This window comes from Agelaius phoeniceus, chromosome 6 (assembly GCF_051311805.1).
Source record: "Agelaius phoeniceus isolate bAgePho1 chromosome 6, bAgePho1.hap1, whole genome shotgun sequence".
Taxonomy (NCBI): domain Eukaryota; kingdom Metazoa; phylum Chordata; class Aves; order Passeriformes; family Icteridae; genus Agelaius; species Agelaius phoeniceus.
Window position 1 is genome coordinate 54,576,877 of NC_135270.1, and position 20,047 is coordinate 54,596,923.

The 20,047-nt window shown below is 41.9% G+C and overlaps 1 protein-coding gene across 3 annotated transcripts in view; it reads left to right on the top strand.

Annotated features, from left to right (window-relative positions):
* Positions 1-702: 702 nt before the first annotated feature.
* The window catches only part of ASPG (asparaginase), a 44,749-nt gene continuing 25,404 nt past the window's right edge, over positions 703-20,047 (top strand). Inside the window, exons 1-6 of one of the 3 annotated variants that reach the window (XR_013182901.1) lie at positions 703-989; positions 5,809-5,938; positions 8,500-8,611; positions 11,318-11,443; positions 12,901-12,984; positions 13,981-14,107. Coding sequence is in view for 2 of the 3 variants with exons in the window: in XM_077180761.1 (XP_077036876.1) it covers positions 827-989; positions 5,809-5,938; positions 8,500-8,611; positions 11,318-11,443; positions 12,901-12,984; positions 13,981-14,107 (742 nt within the window). In the remaining variant the exon portion in view is untranslated. The remainder of the gene's footprint in view (positions 990-5,808; positions 5,939-8,499; positions 8,612-11,317; positions 11,444-12,900; positions 12,985-13,980; positions 14,108-20,047) is intronic. The other 2 variants (XM_077180761.1, XM_054634848.2) reach the window with 2 other exon arrangements.

A 20,047-nucleotide genomic window follows, 5' to 3' on the forward strand; every position in this document is an offset into this window, starting at 1 on the left:
CCAAAACAACTCTACCACGTTCCTACAGGAAGTATGTTCTTCCTTTGACGTACTGAGTAACTCAGGCACTTGAGGGACACGTTTAACCTCAGGTACTTGTGCAGCAGCTGCTTCTCAGCTCATGCAGTTTCCAGCAGCTACTGCCCCCAGTAACTGGCTCACTGCGTTTTAGCCACTTGCTTTGCTGATTTTGCTTTACAGTTATAACAACAGTAATAACAAATCTTACGGCATCAGACCTAAAGATTTACCAGATTTCCTTGAAAACAACTTCAGCCTCCTCACAGCTGATCTCCTACCCGATCCTCAAAGGAATCCATCTGGATGGAAGCTGAGGGTGCAGATTAGAACGCTGGTATGGAGGGGGCAGGGGCGCTGTTTTGGGAGACGCTGGGTGGGCAGGAGTCGCCTCTGAGGCCAGGTAAGCAGGAGCAGTTCCCACCTTCTTCCCCATGAAGGAAAAAGAGGAAACGAGGAAAAAGAGGACGACGCAGGTGCTCTGGCCGGGCTGACCCTGAGCCCTGTGTCCCCTCCCTCCTCCCCGGGCCCAGAACGCGCGGCTGCTCTTGGCTTCTCCTTCAAGCATGAAGGGCTTTGCCATCCGCCCGGGCCGGCGCTGCCCGCAGCGCAAAGTGCAGGGGGCGGTGCCGGGGCTGCTTCTCACGGCCGCTGCCCCTCACGGCCGCTCCCCGCGCTCGGGCGGGCCGGCACGGCGGCTCTGCCCGCCCCCGGGGCAGCGGGAAGGGCGGCCCCGCCCCCGCCCTCCCGCCCTCTAAAACGCCCCGTTGTCCGGGCGGCCGGGAGGTAGCGGATCCTGCGACGCGGGATGGAGGTGGCGGCGGGACAGCCGCGCTCCCTGCTCAGAGCCCTGGCCGGGCCCCGGCCCCAGGAGCGCCCCGGCTGCCCCCCGGCCCCCTCCGCCAAGGCCGAGGCGAGGGTGCTGGTCATCAACACGGGCGGCACCATCGGCATGGTGCAGGACGTCAAGGGTGAGGGCCGGCGGCGGGGGTGTCGGGCTGGCCGTGGGGAGCGGGGCCAGCCGTGGGGAGCGGGGCTGGCGGTGGGGATGCGGCCGGGGCTGCCTCGGCACGGCGCGACCGCGGGGACCCGGCGCGGTTTGCGGTGCAGCATCGCTGCTGTGAGCGGCTCCCTCTAATCGCCGGCTCCCATCAGCTGGATCACCCGGTAGCTCAGCTGATGGGCATCCTTGTGAGCGTCACCGCGAGCGGCAGCGGCTTTTGGCAGAGGACAACGTGTTTCCTGCAGCGTGAGTCCTTTCTGCTCTACCTTGCGCACTGAAAATGAAACCGGCTTCGTCGCGCTAATCGTGCAGGCTGTTTTTAGCCCTAAATGAGCCACTGTCACCGGCCGCCCAGAGAGCGTGTGCCTGGCATTCCTGCTGGGAAGAGCGTGGGCCGCTGGGGCTGGCGGCCGTGACGAGGATTTTCCAGTGGTGACCTGGCAGGCGCAGCGGATGCGAGTGTGGCAGCTGCCAGGTGTCGGGATGGGCGAGATCGGATGCAGTGCCAGTCTTGGGACGGGTTTCTGCTGCTCTCCCACCAGCTCTTGTCTTCTTTCATGAAATCACTGAAGAGTTCTGCCTTACCTTACCTTACCGAGGGAGGGGGAGGCTTGATAGATATGCCAAACTAGATATGCCAGCCTATATATGCCAAACTCTCTCCCTGCAGCTGGAAAATGTTTACATCCAAAACTGAACACTGAGATGTGTCAGTATAACACCTGCATTTTATCTGAAGGCTTCTTAGGTACCTACAGGTATATGCTGTGTGTTTTTAGGTGCCCCTAAATGTCAGCAGATAGGTGCCCAAACTCAGCTGACACCTCCACAGGCCCCCAGTCCAGCAGCTGGTAGGAGTGGCACCTGAGCACCCCTTGATCATCACTCAGTAGACACAGACCCCAAGGGATAAGAGAAACATCAACCCATTAGTGTGTCTGGGGAAAAAATGGATTTCAGTCAGGTCTGACTTGCTGTAGGGCTGTGTGCATGCCAGCGTTGGATTAAAGGGAAACAAAGTAACATAAGGAGTGGGAGTGAGAGGGAAACAGTCCAATTTCGGTGAAAATCTGTTTAATTTCTTTCCTTGTTTACTTGGAAGGCAGTGGAGCATCCCAGGGCTTCCGCAGCGTGTGTGTCTCTAGATTCAAAAGCACGGGTCCTTGTGATCCCTACGACAGAGTTTTATGCTCCTGTCTGAAATACCCTCTTTGCTTCTTATTGTAGGATTGAAACACTTGGGGCTTCACCTTGGAGCTTCCTGGACTTGATTTTTTTCAAATACATGTCCTTTCTTCTCAGGAGATGGTGATTGGCTGATCCTTATTATTGTAGTAAAGATGCTATAAGGTGTTCTTTGTTTTTTATGGCTGTCGTCTTTGTTTTTAATCTGTCAAAGTTGTAAAAAAAAAAGTCCATATTTCAAAGCCATGTGCTGACTTGCCTTTCTCAGTTTGCATTGTTTATACTAAAACAATTTCCTACTTTTATTTCCTCAGCTTTCTAAATTCCTCTTTTAAGTGAATAAATTATAATCACGTGTCTCGTTCTTTTATGAATGAACTTTATAACCTCTTCTCATCTTGTTTTTTTTCCTTTTGCTTAACAAGTGTCAATCATTACAGCATGTGCAAACAATCTAACAGTTGTGATCCAATGATGCTGACTTGCTGCATCCTGTGGGGGGGTTTTGACCTGCTTTTCATACCCACATCTAGCTGCAGAGCAGCCAGAATACCTCTTTCAGAATATTTGGCAGTCTTTAGTGTTCAGACAGAAGCTAATGAAAGGGCATGGGAAAGGCAGCATGCTTCAAGGGAAGATACAATAGATGCTCATTTCTTTTATTTATCAGTGGATGGAAAGTGCCTGTTTACAACCCTTCCTAGAACTACAAGTGTTTTACTTCAAGCATGGTGAAGAGAAGTAGCTCATCTGGCAACTCCAGCATGTCTTGGAAATTCCTGTTGGAATTTCTGCACACCTACATTACCTGTGCAGGAGTCATTTTCAGAGGATGAATAGTCTGTTTCAGTTCATGTGACTTGGATGACAACCAGACTCAGGTACAGACTCTCTCATTCATGTTTTTGCTCTCAAGCCACTTCAGTGCATTTTAAAAGTTTCTTACTCCTACTTATTTCCTCCTACATCAGTTTCTTTTGGCTTATCAGTAGCTCATTTCAGAAAGAGAACCTTACTGCACTCCAGAGTGAGGTTACTGTGATAGTGATCTTTCCATCAAGTTGCCTTCAGGAAGATCTTTTCCTTGGGCATGTGGGCTAGGTCTCTTTCCTAGCTTTTACCTGTAATAAGGAAAACAAAACAAAATCCAAAAATCCAATAGAGCTAAGCTAAATACCCTTAAAAAGATTACCTATCTTGGAATAGTCTATTTAGGTAGCTTAGTTATTTGTCTTTTTTAGACATTCTAGATTGCTAAAAGACTGGCTACTGTAGTCCAAACCTTTTCCTGTTTGAAATCTTTATACCTCACTGGTGAAAGCTCCAAGTAATGTAACTGCTGCAATTAATATTTTTGCTCCCTGTTCTCTGCAGCAGCACAGGTTGCAGGATATCTTGTTTGGCAGGTAGCTATAACTGTGCTATCTATAGCACCAGAGTGAAAAGCAGAGTCCTGGACTGTAGGTGAGACAAAACCATGATTGTACTCCTTGGCCACAGGTGCCTGTTTGCCATTCTGCCTTTGTCCACCTGCTCTGTGATGCCAGGGCTGGCCAGCTGACAAGGGACAGGACAGAAGGTGATGAAAGCTATTTGGACAAGTCCCACAGCCTGCCCCTTCTCTGCAGGGGTGAAGTTGTTTCAAATACTTTGTCAACAAGCTTGGCTCACAAAAGCTGTTTTCCATGTGTAGTAAAGTAGAAGTGTTCTTAAAACCATTGCACTTGAGTTCCCCCGTGTTTGCTTCTTGAAGCTGTAAAGCAGAAATCACTGCTAGATGTGGATGCATGTGAGGGGCTGTCTGGGTTGTAAGTGGGTCATCTTGGACACATCTGCAGAATGCCTTAAAAAAAGTTTACATTCAGTGCAAGCAATTACAGAAAAATCCTGACAGATTTGTGATTAAGAGATGAGGAACTGCTGTTTATAGAGAAGGGATTAAAGAACATTATTGTACATCAGCTCTCCAGTTCCTGTGGCAAATACAAAAAATAAACAGTCTAATCCACTGACAATATTCAGAGCAAGATGAACACTGGACAAACAGAAGAATAATCAGAAAACACCCAGGAAACACTTGAAACTGGGCTGCATTTCCGAGCCAAAATGACTCAATGCCCAGGCACTGCAGAAGTGGCCATTTGTGACTAAGCTAGGAACATCCTTAGTAGGAAAAGCAGGGATTATAGCTGAATGAATGAAACATCCAGGGCTTGAAAGCGTTTTAAGTATATTTTGTAAAACAAAGTATTCTGGCAGTAATCCAAAGAAATCCACTCAAATGCTGTTGCTGTCCTGTGAGGAAGTTGGCTATGAAGAGGCCCCCTTCTTAATTTAAGGCAAGCCAGGAGGGAGATCAGGGAGTTCTTAAGGATTTTTCCATCAGCTTGGAAAGTAAATGGAAAAATCTAGAAATACTATTGAAAATATTTTCTGGGTTTTGAGTATTTGAAATAAACCATGCTGTTTGAAGGTGAACCAAAAATAATTAGAGGTGCTAACTTGGATGAGAATCATGTTTAAATAATCAGAACTAGGAAATAGGAGAGAATTCCCTGGCCTCAAATTAGAAATAAATAGAACTAACAGAAGTAGGATAATGAGGTTTAATGGTTTGTTTTCCATATAAACTGGTGATATAAAACTGAGATCAAACTGAACTTGACAAAATCTTGAAGTCCAGAAGGAAGTACCTCTGTTGGAAGTTCCTTGTAAGAAAACTGTCTCAAGAAGTCAGACTTCAGAAAACCAGGGTGGCTTCTGATTCTGGATGCCAGGACTGTTGCTGTGATTCCTGAAACAGGGTACTTGGAGATGAGTTGCAGGCTGGCTTCACAGGTGAACTCAGTTCTGTGATGCTGAGGGCTGTAACATCACAACATTAGGTGCCTTTCTGGCTAACAGAGAACAACATGCAGATTCCCTTTGAAATATCTGTTTGCAACCAGGACACCTGCAGGTCCACCAAACACCAAACATGTTCTTAGGTTAGTTTAAACAGCAGTTTTAGGGTCCCTGCCACAGATAGTCCCTATCATGGGCAGGGAGAGGGAGAGCAGAGTTGGAGATGCATCCATGCTTTCAATGTTTTCTATTCAGAGGTTTAGGCACTTTTTAACCTTCTGTCAGTTCAGATGTTCAGTCTTAAACCTGCTAGGGGAAAGTACCTAGTATATATCACAACTGGGTGCTTTTTAAGTATTTTACTACTATTACTAAGTAATAGCTATAGCAGGTGTGAAAGAGAATGATAGCTTTTTGCTTCAGTTGCAAAAATTGGCTTCCTGTCCCTGCTTCTAATAAGTATTTGCAGACAAGCAACAATGAAAAATAGGTCAAAGCACAAATGTTTGATGTGGAGGAGATTTGAAACATTATTTCTCTTAAATAAAGGATTTATCTACTTCAAGTCAAGAAAAGAATAGCTGCATGAATATTTATTAGTTATGTTCATTTTTCATGGTTTTAAACTGGCAATAGACTGTTTAATTTGGAAGAATGGGCAAACTGCTGTGTAACTTGTCTTCTTCCCTCCTTACCATGCCACTCACTTCCTTCTATCCCTGCTCTTTTATTCACTTCCTTCATTCTTTGTTTATAAGGGCTTGCTCCTGAGGCCAATAAATTAGTAAGCAGTTTGAAAACGATGCCGATGCTGCACGACGAGGCGTACGCCCGGGAAACAAAGCTGAACAACTGCCACGGATTCCCAGAGAACACACTGGTGCTCCCGTGAGTACAGAGGGGTTAGCAAATACCTGCTTCTTTTTCAGGTAATTACATCTCTAGGCATTTGACATGAAGAATCTGTAATGAGATTAGCAAAAATGCTTATATTATTTTAAAAGAAAAAAGTCCGCCATGTTTGTGTGATAAAAATATGTGTTTGGGTATATTTGCAATGAAGTTCCTTAGAACTGCTTGAGAAATAACTTACAGTAGGCAACAAGTAACCATTCTGGGCAATCTATTCCTGTTTTTTTTTTTTATATATTAATTTGCTGCTGTGCAAACATACAAGTATTCTACATAAACTATGAAAACTATATACAGCTCCATGTGAATCATCTTCAGCATATGTCTGAAAAATGTAATTAATGCATCTGAATAGGCCTCATGCTTTAGTTCTGCAGGCCTTCTGTTTTTAAAAGCTCTAAAAGCTGATTGTTTTTCCCAAATTTATGCAACATTATGATAATAAGCAATGGGCTTATAATTAATCTGCACTGCTTCTTAACTGTTGGGCAATGGTTAATAAGCTTATAGGTTTTATTTAGAGGGCAGTATGATAATATGAAATATTCCCTAGCTGTGATGAATGACTGTACCCCTGTAAACATGCTAACTTTGCACAAATGATGATTTTACACAGTTGTTCAAAAATAAATGGGACCATAGCTGGTTTTCTATATGAGTAAAAATGGATACTCATTAATCTTTATGGAGAAAACCAGGATATTCAAAGAAAGTTAAAGGTTTATTAATTTTTTTCTACTTTGTATTGAGGTCTCTATAAAACTTTTAAAAGTAACCCCTTAAAAGGCAGATAGCAGGAAAAGAACTAAAGGAAAAAACTAATGGACACCTCGGTGCAGTAGAATTTATATGAGTATACAGTTTGTGTTAAATATGATGCTTACCCTAAGGAAAAACTGAGTTCTATTATGACATGGTGCTTGAATAACTTTTAAATACTTAAGGGATTAGAAACATAACAAAGCTAGACTAATATACCTGTATGAGTCCTGAATATACTTCTCTTGGCACATCTTTCCCTGAAAACCAGAAAAGCTTAAAACAATCATTCACATAAAAAACCCTGAGGTTTAAAAACTAAACTCGTCTTGTTTTTCTGGCACTGCTGAGTGCTGTTTCTGGAGGTTAGTTGTGGCAGTTTGCCATCTTGTCTTTTGTGCTAGCCAAGTGATATTTTAACTAGGTGGTTGAGAAATATTGTGACTTCCTGAGGGGAGAAATTTTTGTGAACTTTGTATATCGGTGTGTAACGTCAGTATAAGAGGAATGACACGATCGTTTTTTGGAGAGAGGCATCTGAAGTTGAAGACAGGGCTGGTTTCTGGTATCAGAATGTCATGTTTTATTCAAACAGCACATTTTCAGGAGAGCTTTCTTGTCACAGATTTTCAGCTGACTTCCACAGTTACTCTTAGCATGTGTAAATGTGATATCCAGCAAGGAAGTTTTTCATGTGAAGTCTGACTTCATAGGTACAGGATGTAAGTTTAAACACATTGTTTAAATGCTCTCTCTGCTGTATGCAGCAGTCTTAGAGGCTTCATAGGGGGAATGAGTCTACAGATTTTATTAGAAGTCTCAGGTGACTCGAAAAAGGGAAATACTGCACCCAACTGCAGAAAAGGATAGAAAAGAAGATCATGGGAACCACTGATCTGTCAACCTCCCCTCTGGGAGGGGAAGGGAAAGTCATGAAACAGATCTTTCTAGAAGCTCTGCTAAGGAACATGGAGGACAGGAAGGTGATTTCAGCTAGCACAGCTTACTGGGACTTCCTGTGAAACTTTTGATGTGGTCCCCTACAAGATCCTTTTCTCTAAATTGTAGAGAGATGGGTTTGATGGGTGGACTGTTCAGTGGATGAGGAATTGATTGGATGGTTACAGGCAGAAGGTGATGGTCAATGGCTCAGAGTCGTGATGGACATCAGGGACAAGTGGTATTTCTCAGGGGTCTGTATTAGGACCAGTGTTATTTAATATCTTCACTCATGACAGGGATGGAGGGATTGAGGGCAGCCTCAGCAAACTTGCAGATGACACCATGCTGAGTGGTGCTGTTGACGCACCTGGAGAGTGGGATTCCATCCCGAGGGACCTGGGCAAGCTCAAGAACTGGGCCCATGTGAATCTCATGAGGTTTAACAAGACCAAGTGCTGGTGCTGCACCTGGGTCAGGGGAGCCCTGGTATCCATCCAGGCTGGGATGAACAGATGGAGAGCAGCCCTGCCCAGAAGGACTTGGAAGTGCTGGTGGATGAGAGGCTGGACATGACCCAGCAATGTGCACTCACAGCCCAGAAACCACCCATGTCTGCCTCCCAGGTTGTATTTATTATTAGATTAAATTTAGGTATTTATGCTTTAAACTACATCAAGCCATGAACTTTTAAACTTGGAATTTGATTTCCAGATTTTTCACCTAGATCTGGGGGATGGGAAGGAAAAGTGTGAAAACTACTGATTTAAAGAAAAAATCAGAAAGTGATGAGTTGATATTAACACTAAGATTTTTTTTTCAATTCTCTTTCTTCATAGTCTCTCCAAGCAAAACAAGAGAATTTTTTACACAATCCTTGAGCTCTCGCCACTGCTTGATTCTTCCAACATGACGCCAGATGACTGGGCCAAAATTGCAAAGAAACTTGAGGTTTGGGATATAAATTCATTTTTCACTTAAACAAAACCAGCAGTATATCTAGTATACTTAGGAAGATAAAACAATTCAGTAGCATTTTACATATGTATTTGTTTCTTTAAATGTAAAGTACCTTAATTAGTGACTTGCAAAGTAAGAAGTACTGTGCTTGCAAAGTTTGCAGAATTTTTATTTCATTTGAAAATGTTGTCAACTCCTTAAAGTTACATCGTTCTTCCAAGGATGAGCCATGCCATAATTCCATACAATAAAATAAATTTGCAGCTGTGATTGAATAAGGCATGTAATATGTAGGTTGATGTATCCTAAAACATTGACTTAAATTCACTGTCCAAAAATGTTGAATGAAATCCTTAAGTATGGGTAACTTAGCTGAAGGTTGCTTAGTTACACATCATTTGAGTGCTCAGATAGCTTAATAGTTGGTTATTGACATAGAAAATAATTGAATGTCTTTATGCAATTCTTACTCTGGGCACACATGGACTGGACTAGCTTTAGCTTTGCAACCAGTAGGGAAAATTGCTGCCATGGTTAGGTTTTCTACAGTGGAAAATGTTTAAAGCCCTAGATATTTCTGCACAAATAGATAAACTCATTACATCCTTCTCTAGAATTAAAAAAAAAAAATAAAAAATCAGCATTTCTGTGCTCCTGTCCCTTGTCTGAACTTAACTGTGTGCTTTTAAAAAAAGCAAAACTGCAAAACACTTCAAATGCTTCACACCAGGAATTCATACATAGCTGACAGAAATAAATAACTATGGGGCTAGGAAGATACTGCTCTCCCAGTCTGTGATAGTGAGCTTTATAGTGTAAATTCCCTTCTTCCACCACACTTAGCAATGCATGAACAGTTCAATAATGCAGGCAATGCTGCTGAAGGTTCAGCATCAGCAAACTTGGGAGGTTGCTTTGCTATCAAATACAACTTGCCCAGGCACAGAAGAGATGGATCTGGTGTGTTCATGGAAAGTCTCTAGGATGAAGCAGGGGTGCAGTTGGGAAAAGCCCAGGGCCAAGAGAAGGCAGCAATCCCATGCTGAACAGGAGAGCATTTACCTTTTTCCCCTTATTGGCATATTAGTTTTTATTACAAAAAAGTGGGTTTTTTCCTTGTACCCAGGTTCTCTGTATGCCCAGTTTGAGTAATCCAAATGAAAATTGCTGAGAAGGCCAAAAAAAAGGAGCCCTTTTCAAGTGTCCAGGTTGTGTACAGACACTGCCACTTCGTGTTCATCTTGGACACTTGCCTGCCACAGCTCTAACATGATGATTTTCCAGACTAAAACATTCCAAGATGTTTCTGTGGGATATCTCCTTAATTGGCAACCTGATCTTTTCTATTATGAGCCTTAAACTAAACTATGTTCTTTTGCATCTGATAAGGTTCATAAGACTGAAGGTACTTGTGGGTGTACTGATCTAGAGAGGACAGGTGGCTATTTCTTGGCCATTCTTGCAGCCTCCTTACCTTGTTGCTGCCTTGCTGAATGGCTGCAGCACGGTTTTTGCATCACATTGTAGTTTGGCCTGCAGAAAGACCTTGCAGCACTGGCAGTTGTGTTGGCTCTGTTGTTAGAGATAAACAGAAACCCTCTGAAACTTCCACTAGGTAGCAACAGGTAGTCAGACATGAGTATCAGTGAAGAAATAGCAAAAGGACAAGTAGGAACCTACAAATTAGTTTGGAGATGACCTTATTATCAGGAGGTGCCAAGTGTGTGTGCCTAGTGTAACATGAGGAGTGTAATTTAAGAAAAATCTTGTTTAAACTCCTATTTTCCTCTCCATGCTGGCACTTCATATATCTGCTTAGAGTTCTGTGTAATCCTTTCCATGTTACCAAGTTACATCAGAGACATCAGTGTCTCTCCCTGCAGTGTTTGTTATGTCCACCATTCTTCAAGTAGCTGAACCAATTCCTTTCTCTTCCAAAACCCAGCAGATAACTATTCTCACAGGATGAGGAGTGTGATTCATGGCTTTGCATTACAAAAAAAATCCCACCTCTTGTGTGGAATTGTATGTAGATTATATATATATTTATTTATATATATATATAAATTTTTATAAAATTCATTTTGATAGTGCATGTGCCTGATAGTGTAAGGGCATTCTCAAAAACCAGCAGGTGAATGTCTCCATTAATGAATAAGAAGCCTCTCCCCCAGGTTCTGCTGTGGAAAGGATGGCTTTCCATCAGAAGAGGGCACTCTGACACTGGCGGTTGCCTGTCTGCCATGGATTAAACAGATTGGTTTTTCCCCTATATTATGATAGCCCCGGTTTGCCTAATCTGTTCCTGTAAATGGTGTAATCCCTAAAGTAAAAGCGGCAACAAGACATCAGACTATACGCCTGATTTGCATATGTTAACATTCCTGTTTAAAGCCATTGCTAAGCTTTTCTTAATTAGGAGTCTTCTGGTTTAAAAACGCTGCATTAATATGTATACACAGAAGAATCTCTTTGACTGTTCCATAATCAGAATTACTGACTCTAGTGCTCAGTGTCCGATTAACCCTTAACTGTATTTAAACTGGAAACAGGGTAAGTTTGGGAGGAGTTGTGTGTGCAGTACCCTCTAAGGCATTGTGCTGTTGCCTGAATCAATGGAAGTCATGCCCTGTGTACCTCAGCTGCTCGTGCCAGGGCATTTCTTTAACATATTGAAAACTGTCTCTCCACCTGCAGGAGCACTATGAGAAGTACGATGGTTTTGTGATCCTGCACGGTACTGACACCATGGCGTACACAGCTTCAGCCCTGTCCTTCATGTGTGAGAACCTGGGCAAAACTATTGTTCTGACAGGATCTCAGGTAATGGAATTAATTCGAACTTGAAGCAGGAATCCTCATTTTTGGCTGTATCCTGATTATCACTGTACAGCTTAGCAGTGCAGGCCAGGCCCCTGGCCAGGGTGGATGGTCACAGTGCTGACAGAAATGAGTGAGAAATGATTGCTCACCAGCTGAGGATCTGCCCCATAATTTTATCATTAATGACTTCACAACTCTGTACCAAATCAGACCAGGAGTTCATTATGGCTGGAGCCAGATGCTTCAGAGAAAAACATAAGAGGCTGTCATTGGCCATTGTGTACTAATCGGTTTATATGAGAAGCATTTTTCCAGCCTCAGGTGGCCACTGGTTGTCAGCTGTCTTCTTTTCTTTAAAAGCCCTGAAGCTTAGTATTTTTTACTTCATCAGTTGTTATCTCAACTTACATTACTCATTGTTGCATTCTTTAAAATGTAAAAAAATAAACTTAAATAATTAGATGCATTTTTGATCATTTCTGTTCCACAAAGCATCTAATATGGTCTGTTTCCTTTTCTCTAAAGACTACATTTATTAATTTTCATTCTCTTAGTTGGAGATCAGCCCTTTGCATATTGTCTGAGGGGGAGGGGTTGTCTTACTAGAATAGCTTGCTTGAGTGTAAAATACTGCTCTAATCACAAAGGAAAGATGAAACATCACATTGTAAATTTCCCCTCCTCAATCTCATAACTTCCCTTTCACATGTGGTCTATTTGAAGTCAAAATACAAAAGTCTAGGAAGGAGTAGGCTCCCACTTGCTGTCTTGACGTGGAGCAGCCTAGTCGTGATACATCACTCAAGGTTTTGCTTTCTTTTTGGTTTTATTGCTTGGAGATGTATCTGGCATATGATCCAGCAAGGGAGCATGTGATTTTCTTTTTTAATAATTGCTGAAAGAAGCACTCTCTTTTAATAAAGAGGCAGTCTGAAAAGGCATGGAGATCATCACTCAGCAGACTAAATTTCTGTTTTTAATCTTGCCCTTTTCTGTCAGTAATAACCTGCTGGCTCAGTTTTACTATGCTATGAGGAAAGATGGTGCAAGAGAGCTGTTGTGAAGCCCGTAGTGACAGTTCTGTATGTTCTGGGGGTGTTGCTTTTTCTCTCTATCATCACTTCTCCTATGCTCAGTTACTTTTTAACTATGCCTACTTACTAGTTTTTATATTTTTTTTGAACCAGTGTTAATATTCTTAATCACATTAGAAAAATCTCTGTATTAGTTTTTAAGCACTTAAATTACATTACACTTAAATTCTGTTAAGCAGAGAGAGAAGTCTCACCATCTGCTGCAGTCTAAAATAGTTTGGGCGAAGAAGGAAAACTTTTTTTGTCATAAATCATTGTTACATAAATTATTCATGTATTTGTATTGCATAAGCTGGACTCATTTTTTCTGCTGTGTAGGCTTTACATAAGGGCCAGGGTGTAATTCCAGTCTCTGCTCTTCAGGTGCCCATTTATGAGCTGCAGAATGACGGCCGTGACAACCTTCTGGGGGCACTGCTGATGGCTGGGCAGTTCGTGATTCCTGAGGTCTGTTTGCTGGGAAGACCATCTAAGAAGCTGCATTTCTCCCTCTAGCCAGGACACAAACACTCACTAAATATCTGGTAGGCAGTAAGGAATTGCACTTAATCAGGAAGATGAATGGATTTCAACTGAGGTAACAGTGCTTGCATGGCAAAGCACGTGCTGGTCTCACATTGGTCATATTCCATTTGTCCATACGCAATCCAGAAAGACTCTCAAGTCTGAAATGTACCTGTAAGTCTGGTTTTTAACTGAATGTTACTTTGAACTTCTCCAGTCACTATAGAACTGGTAGGAGTGTCTTCTAGCTGTGTTCCTGAAGATTGAAGTGTTGAGAGTGATACACCTGGTGAACATGGAGGCACCTCCATAGTCTCAGTACCCTGCTGTGTGTGCTGTGCTGCTCAAAACTCAGAGAGAAAATGGGTCAGGTTACACCTTATTTTACTTCTGCCATGCTTTCAAAGCCAATTCTTGTAAGACAACAGCAACAGCTGACTGGCCAAGATCTTCATAACTGATAACAGCTTTGAGGTATCTCTTTTCCTTCAAATTGACAAACTTTAATAGACTTGAGAAGGAACATAATGCGTGGTAACTCTTGGAAGTTATCCTCATTTTCACCAGGCCTTTTGTTAGGTTTTGGACACTGAATTTATACATAACTGATGAATTTATTAAAAAGCTCACACTATTTCTTTCCTCCATCTCTGAAGTGGACTCAGGCAAATTTGCTGTCTCCTAGAGTAAGCCTCATGAGAGGATTATGAAACTAGTTAGCTCTTGACTTGAACTTAATTTTGTTCTTAAATTCTTAAACCAATGTGTGACAGAAGTGCCAACACTTTTTGAAAGGGTTAGACTTGTAAACATCTACTAGCCTCTGAGTTGCTTTAAAGATTTAGAAAACACTTTATAAAGGATGGACTACAGTATTTATCTACTGCATCTTTTAATTACTGGCTTATTCATAGACCTGTTTCTTTACTTGTCTTGCAGGTGTGCCTGTATTTTTATAATAAACTGTACAGGGGAAATAGGGTGACTAAGGTGGATGCTGGGAGTTTCAATGCCTTTTCCTCACCTAACCTGCCTCCACTTGCAAATGCTGAGGTTGATATTACAAGTAAGCAACATCATCTCTTAAGCCATGTAATTTATGCTGCATGCAATAGAACTGTAGCTGAAAAGAACCTGTGCTTATGTAGTTGAAACATCGTTTTTAAAGTCAAATATCTTTGAAAGTCCTCTAGCTTGACTTCACTTCATCTGCTCTGAATCTGTTTAAATATTAGTAAGGCTGAGACTTTGTGACTCAACTGCATTTATCTGTTGAATATAGATGTGAGCTAGGCTGACTTTGACTAAAGATCCAGATTAACCAGAGGGAAGTTTGCCCCTGTGTCAGAAAAAAGCTGGCTCCAAAGATAAAATGAGGGAGTTTGGACTGAAAGAACAAAGAGTTTCATCTCATTAATGACCATGCTGTGCTCTGAAATCAGGGAAAAAAGTCATTGCAGAGTACTTCCAGCTTCTACAGATTCTCTGCTGCATGTCATTGTGCAAGATGCTTTACTGGATATTTAGGACCTGCCTGAACTGCAAACGCTGACAGCAGCAGACCTAAAAAGTGTTTTTTTTCCCCAAACTTTCTCAGGCTCCCTGTAATTTTTATGTGTCTGTTTCTTAAGAAGGGGAAAAGCTACCTGAGGGTTTCAGTACCCATTTACAAAGTTTTTAAATGTTCTTGGATAAATGACACCCTTTCTTTGGAGAAGAGAGACACACTTGGAATCTAGCCAAATGAGGACCTGCCAGAAAACATTAAAAAACATGTGAGCTGCTTTTGTATAGAATAGATATTAAAGAGGAGTAGACTTGGTGACAGTCTCCATTATTAGAAAAAAAAATGGGGACAGTTCCTGAATTCTTCAGCCAAGTGCCATTAGTGGCAGTAGGGGACCCAGCCCTGTGCCATGCAGTGTGCCATTCTGAATGGGTTCTACTTCCAGAGAAAGGCACTCTGCAATCTGGAAAAATAAACTTCTCTCTTCCACCTAATGACTGGGAGTCACTTAACAACGTTTCAGGATCAGTTTGCCACAGCCAGATACAAAGTGAGGAAGCCTGTGAAATACTGTAGTTGCCTGTGAGACATCTCCAGGCAGAGAGTCTGCCACTGTTGTGCTGTGTCAGATGTCTCTGAAATCAGCAGAAGTGCTGTCAGTTGATTGTTGCAGTAAATTGGGGAGAATCTTCTTCCTTGGGTTTTTATGAACTGCATCAAACAGGGTATGAATAAATTCCGTTTACTGACTGATCAATAATGAAATCAAGCTGCAAATTGCATGCTATTCCTCTCTTGGATTTGAATGAATTGTTTTGTGATTCCTTATCTAGTGTAGAAAAATGAGAACGTTATTAAGCACTTCCCTTGGCCCATATTGGGACCTGTTATCTTTTCAGTAAATGCCTCATTGGGATCAGTGGGAATTTCTGATTTAAAAACTGATGGTGTGATAGGCTCTATTTTTATTTGCCTCAGTTGATTACCCAGTTAGAGTAGCATCATTTATCCAAGATGACGGTGTCACTGTTGAAGGATTGTTTCATTTTGAAAGAACATAGTTTATAGTAAGGGCAATCTACTGGTGCTGCTTTATTTTGTCCAAAGTAATTGTTTGAAACATCTCTGTCTTGTACAGTCCTTGTATGAAGCTTTCATAGAGACAAGGAACCACTTGGGCTTTTAAAAACAAACCAAACAAATCTAGCATATTTTAACTTTTTTTTTTTTTCCAAATGACTGTATGTAATATGTCTTAATCCTCCTGTAGACAGGGCTGGCTCTGGCTGATTCAGCACTATAGAGAGCAGCCTGAGGATGCCAGGAGGAGTAGGCCATGTGCAGAAACTGTTCCTCAGGCTCCCTGGTTCTAACAAAGCTGGGAATGAAAATTCCAGGGAAGCGGAAGGGGAGAGATGGCAGGATGGAGGAAGTGGGAGCACAGTGGGATCATGGGTTGGTGCACAGGAATAAGACATTCTGTTCGTGGCTCAGCAAACATATAAAGTTAACAGTCTACCTCAGAGCTAGAGAGGAGAGGGAGAAGCTTAGTGCTCTTCCCTCCCTTACCCTTCCAGTTCTCTGCTTCATTTATGATATCCATTTCTTATCCTGTTCCCTTTTTAGATGAGGCTCCCAGTGGATTTCTAATCCTGTAACTGGCTGTGTTCTCAGTCAGATCCTTAGCTTTGTTAGCACTGCATAGGAGTTGTTACCCAGTTCTAGATGAGCAAGTGTATCAACTTCCTTAGGCTTTTCAACTTAGCACAGGAAAATCCTGTAAGAAATTAAAAAATTCTAGCCCACTCCTGAGTAAGAAAACCAGTGCTGATGGAAAATACTTTTGCAACAGAATCAGAATCTCTGTATAAAATGGACAGTATGGAAATAATAAGAAATATTTCTAAAATTTCAAAGCATATCAGATAAAGTACATTACCTGATTTCTCCCATATTTTGAAAACAGAAGTGACAAGGAAGACTATTTCTCTTGAGATCTGTAAAGATTCTCAGCATATTTTGTAATTGATTGCTTTATTCTTGATTGTTCTAATGAAGCACACATGAAACTTGCTTTATTACTGTGGCTGGCATTATTTCATCCCACATGCATGTAACTTCTGGAGTGGTGCATGTGTTTGGGACCATAGGATGAAAGAAAACCTGTGTAGGGGACAGAGCTTGTGTGAGCAGATGTGGCACAGCAGCAAACAGTTAGAAGGCCCTTTTGGGCTCATCTACCCACAAATCTCATTAGAGAGAAGCTGTTAGTCACTGGCACAGTGTGCATCTTAGTTGGTAATTTATATAGAAAGCCCAGGTCATTTATGTATGAAGGCATATACCAGCTCTATCCACTGGAGTGATTTTGGTCCCCATCCCTGCTCCCTTCTAAGGAGGCATCTTGGTTGTTGCAATGACACCAGTCAGTTGAAATATTAATTCCCAAAGATGCATGTTGACTGTTTTATAACAAACTGCCAAGAAAGGGGGTCTGTGCTCGTTTGCCTCCTGCAGGAGTTTGCAGCCATGGGTTGGCCTGTGCTCCCCACTCCTCAGCTGCTGCTGCTGTGAATCACAGTGAACTCTGGGGCAGTTTATATAATGGTAGGGCTCACCCATAGCCCTGCAGAGAGAGATGAGAAGAGAGCACTGCTGTTTGTCTGCAGCTCTGCAATCAAGAAAAGCTGTATTTCTTGTTTGATTTCATAACTCGGAATTCAGTCACCACTCCTAAGGGAGGTGTCACTCTGAGTTGCTGCTCTCCTGTTATAAGTTGAAACCTGCACTGTGTTAACAGCAGGGGGATTTTCTGCTTTCTGATCTGTGTAGAGTTACTTTTTTTTAAAGTCAGGTTGGGAGGTTTTTTTGCACTAACCCAATCACCATATTTTGTGTATGTGTGTGAATAAAGCTGCATAAGATAAGGATGTAATTTTTTGGCAGTAATTTGGCAGTATGATACAACCATCATAAAGTCACCCCAGGATAAGAGGCTGTAGTGTTTGCTATGGAAGGGGAGATTGGAAATATCAGACTATTGTTTATGTGATGGTTTGATTTGGAAGAGTAAACAGAAGGCTTTAATATCTTGAATGCAGTCTCCCTGAATAGAGCAATCTATCCCAAGCCATTATGAATATAGTCTGTAAATAGCCATTACTTCTTTATTTTATGTATACTGCTTTAGGAACGTTCTTTCTGCTGTGCCACACCAGTAGCTAGCTTGTCTTTGTTCCTCACTTTTGCATCCCAATTTACATGATGCATTGTGCTGTATCAGTTAAACTCTTCACAAGCACAGGCCACCCAAGTCAGAGCAGGTTACTGTTTTCTGTGCTGTGCCAAAACTGAGTATCCCTAATTAATCACTCTTACCCATAAGATAAAAAAGAGGTGGGAACACCAAGATTAATTGTGTTTTTTGTGATTAATAAAATGCTTTTTGCACTTCACTTGCTTGTATATGAATTTCTTACTTAAGAACTGTTAGTTATTCTTATGTTCTTGGGCTCTTTGACTTAACAAAAGAAGAAGATTGCTGTGTGACATGACACAGCAAGACAGCTGGTTTATTCAGTACAATGAAGATGCTTGAACTTACCTATGTGACATAAATACTGTTCCTTTTTGGGGATGTGAACTTTGAGATGGAGGATGCAAAGGATGTGTTCTAATTTCTTTTTTCCCCTGCATGGTGTCCTGCCTCACTTACAGCAGTTCTGAGTAAATCTGAGATGAAATCAGTCTTCTATGTATATTTGTTTGTCTTTGGCTCTTGCATCACATCTGCCTTTTCTGCCTTTTAGATTTGTTTGGCAAATGGAAAACTGACATCTGTGGAGTCTGCAGCACCAAACACGTTATGTAGGCTGATGAGGTTCATGACCAAGTGAATGTTAACTCAGGGGAAGGGCAATCTTTATCTTCTTTTTAATATAATTTGGAATTACATCACTATACTATGTCTGCATGCATTAAATTTATCTTGGAGATGTTATTTGGTAGAGTGTACTCCAAGAGTACAGGTATAGGCCTGGTGTAGGTCTGACTTCTGAACCTGTCCTCTGATCTCTTTCCTTGGTCTTCTGTTTTTGGCAGTGTGTTAGTGCTCCATGCCAAGGCAGGTTTCCTCAGTTCATTCTTCAAGTTGGTTGCAGGCATCAGGGATGCTCACAGTTGCCAAACGTAGTAGAATTCATTTGTGAAGTTTTGGCAGGGACTCCTACCTTATGGAGGATAAAAGAAAAGCAAGCTGTGATACAATTTTATTGCCACCCCTTCTTATAGAGGAGGCTGCTTTTAAAGAATTAACCTATTTTTAGAAGGCTTAAGGAATGGATTTATTGCTAAACAGTGCTGCTTCTTAACAGTCCTCATGTTGAATGTGGTTAGCCAGGCCCATGAACCTCATGCAGAACAAATGCACAGGCTCTGCACTTCCCTGGGTTCCTCCTGCAGGTCTCTAAATGGCTCTGGAAAGCTCTTGGAAGCCTTTGAGAGCTACTTGGATAGCTACTAAGTCCAGCCAGGTGGTTTCAGAATCATGCTGGACAGCTTATCAGAAAGAAGCTGCAGAAATGGTTTATATTTCTGTTCTCCCACTCTCAGGGCAGTAGGAATCCATGTGCTGAAGTGTGACTGGATGGATAAAGAAATGCCAGGCCAACTGCTTGTGACCTGGTTAATGGCTTATGGCAGTTTTTAGAAAGAAGAGACTCTAGTTGCTGACGGGGAAGAAAATTTCATAGAGTCTTATAGGAGAATGCTATTTTTTGTCCTGACTTAATGGATTATATAGTTTTTAGTGTCTCTGGTAGTGTGGCAATAAAGCAGGCCCGAATTGAGGCTTTTAAATTTATTCTTGGTTTTTATATTTTTTTTGGAAGTGGCTGTCTGCTGATTGCAAGAAATTGCAGCCGTAATTGGTGTGAGTAACTCTCTGCATGGCTGAGAGCAAGTCGGCATTATGCACGCAGATCTTTTATCTGTCTTGCTGCTTGGGAGTTTCTCCAAAATCTCAAAAGCTTAGCTCATGAAGGGAAAGCAGGCAGCTTTACAGCATGATCTATCTTCATGGAGGCACAATCCTCTGAGCTGTTGGCTGCTGTTTGTTAAAGCTCTTCCACTGCCTTGTAGGAGCCGTCAGCGTTACCAATGCTGCACTCCTACACTGAAGTAGTAAAATTTTGAAATCAATAATGCATGACTTGGCTTCTAATAATGCAACACAAACAAACTATTAGTTAAACAGCTGGCTTCTGGCTCTAAATGTATAATCAGAGTTAATTGAATCCTTGCTATTTTATTTAATCATTAATAACTACCTAATAAACTCTGGAGGTGATCAGCAGCAACAGTAACTGCATTTGTCATCTCTTACATCTGAGAAGATCAAGGTCTATTTTTCAAACATGAATCCAGGCTTGTATCAGGCCAACTACATAACAGTGAAGTTCAGGTCAGTGTATGACAAGTAAATATCTCACCTATGCCAGA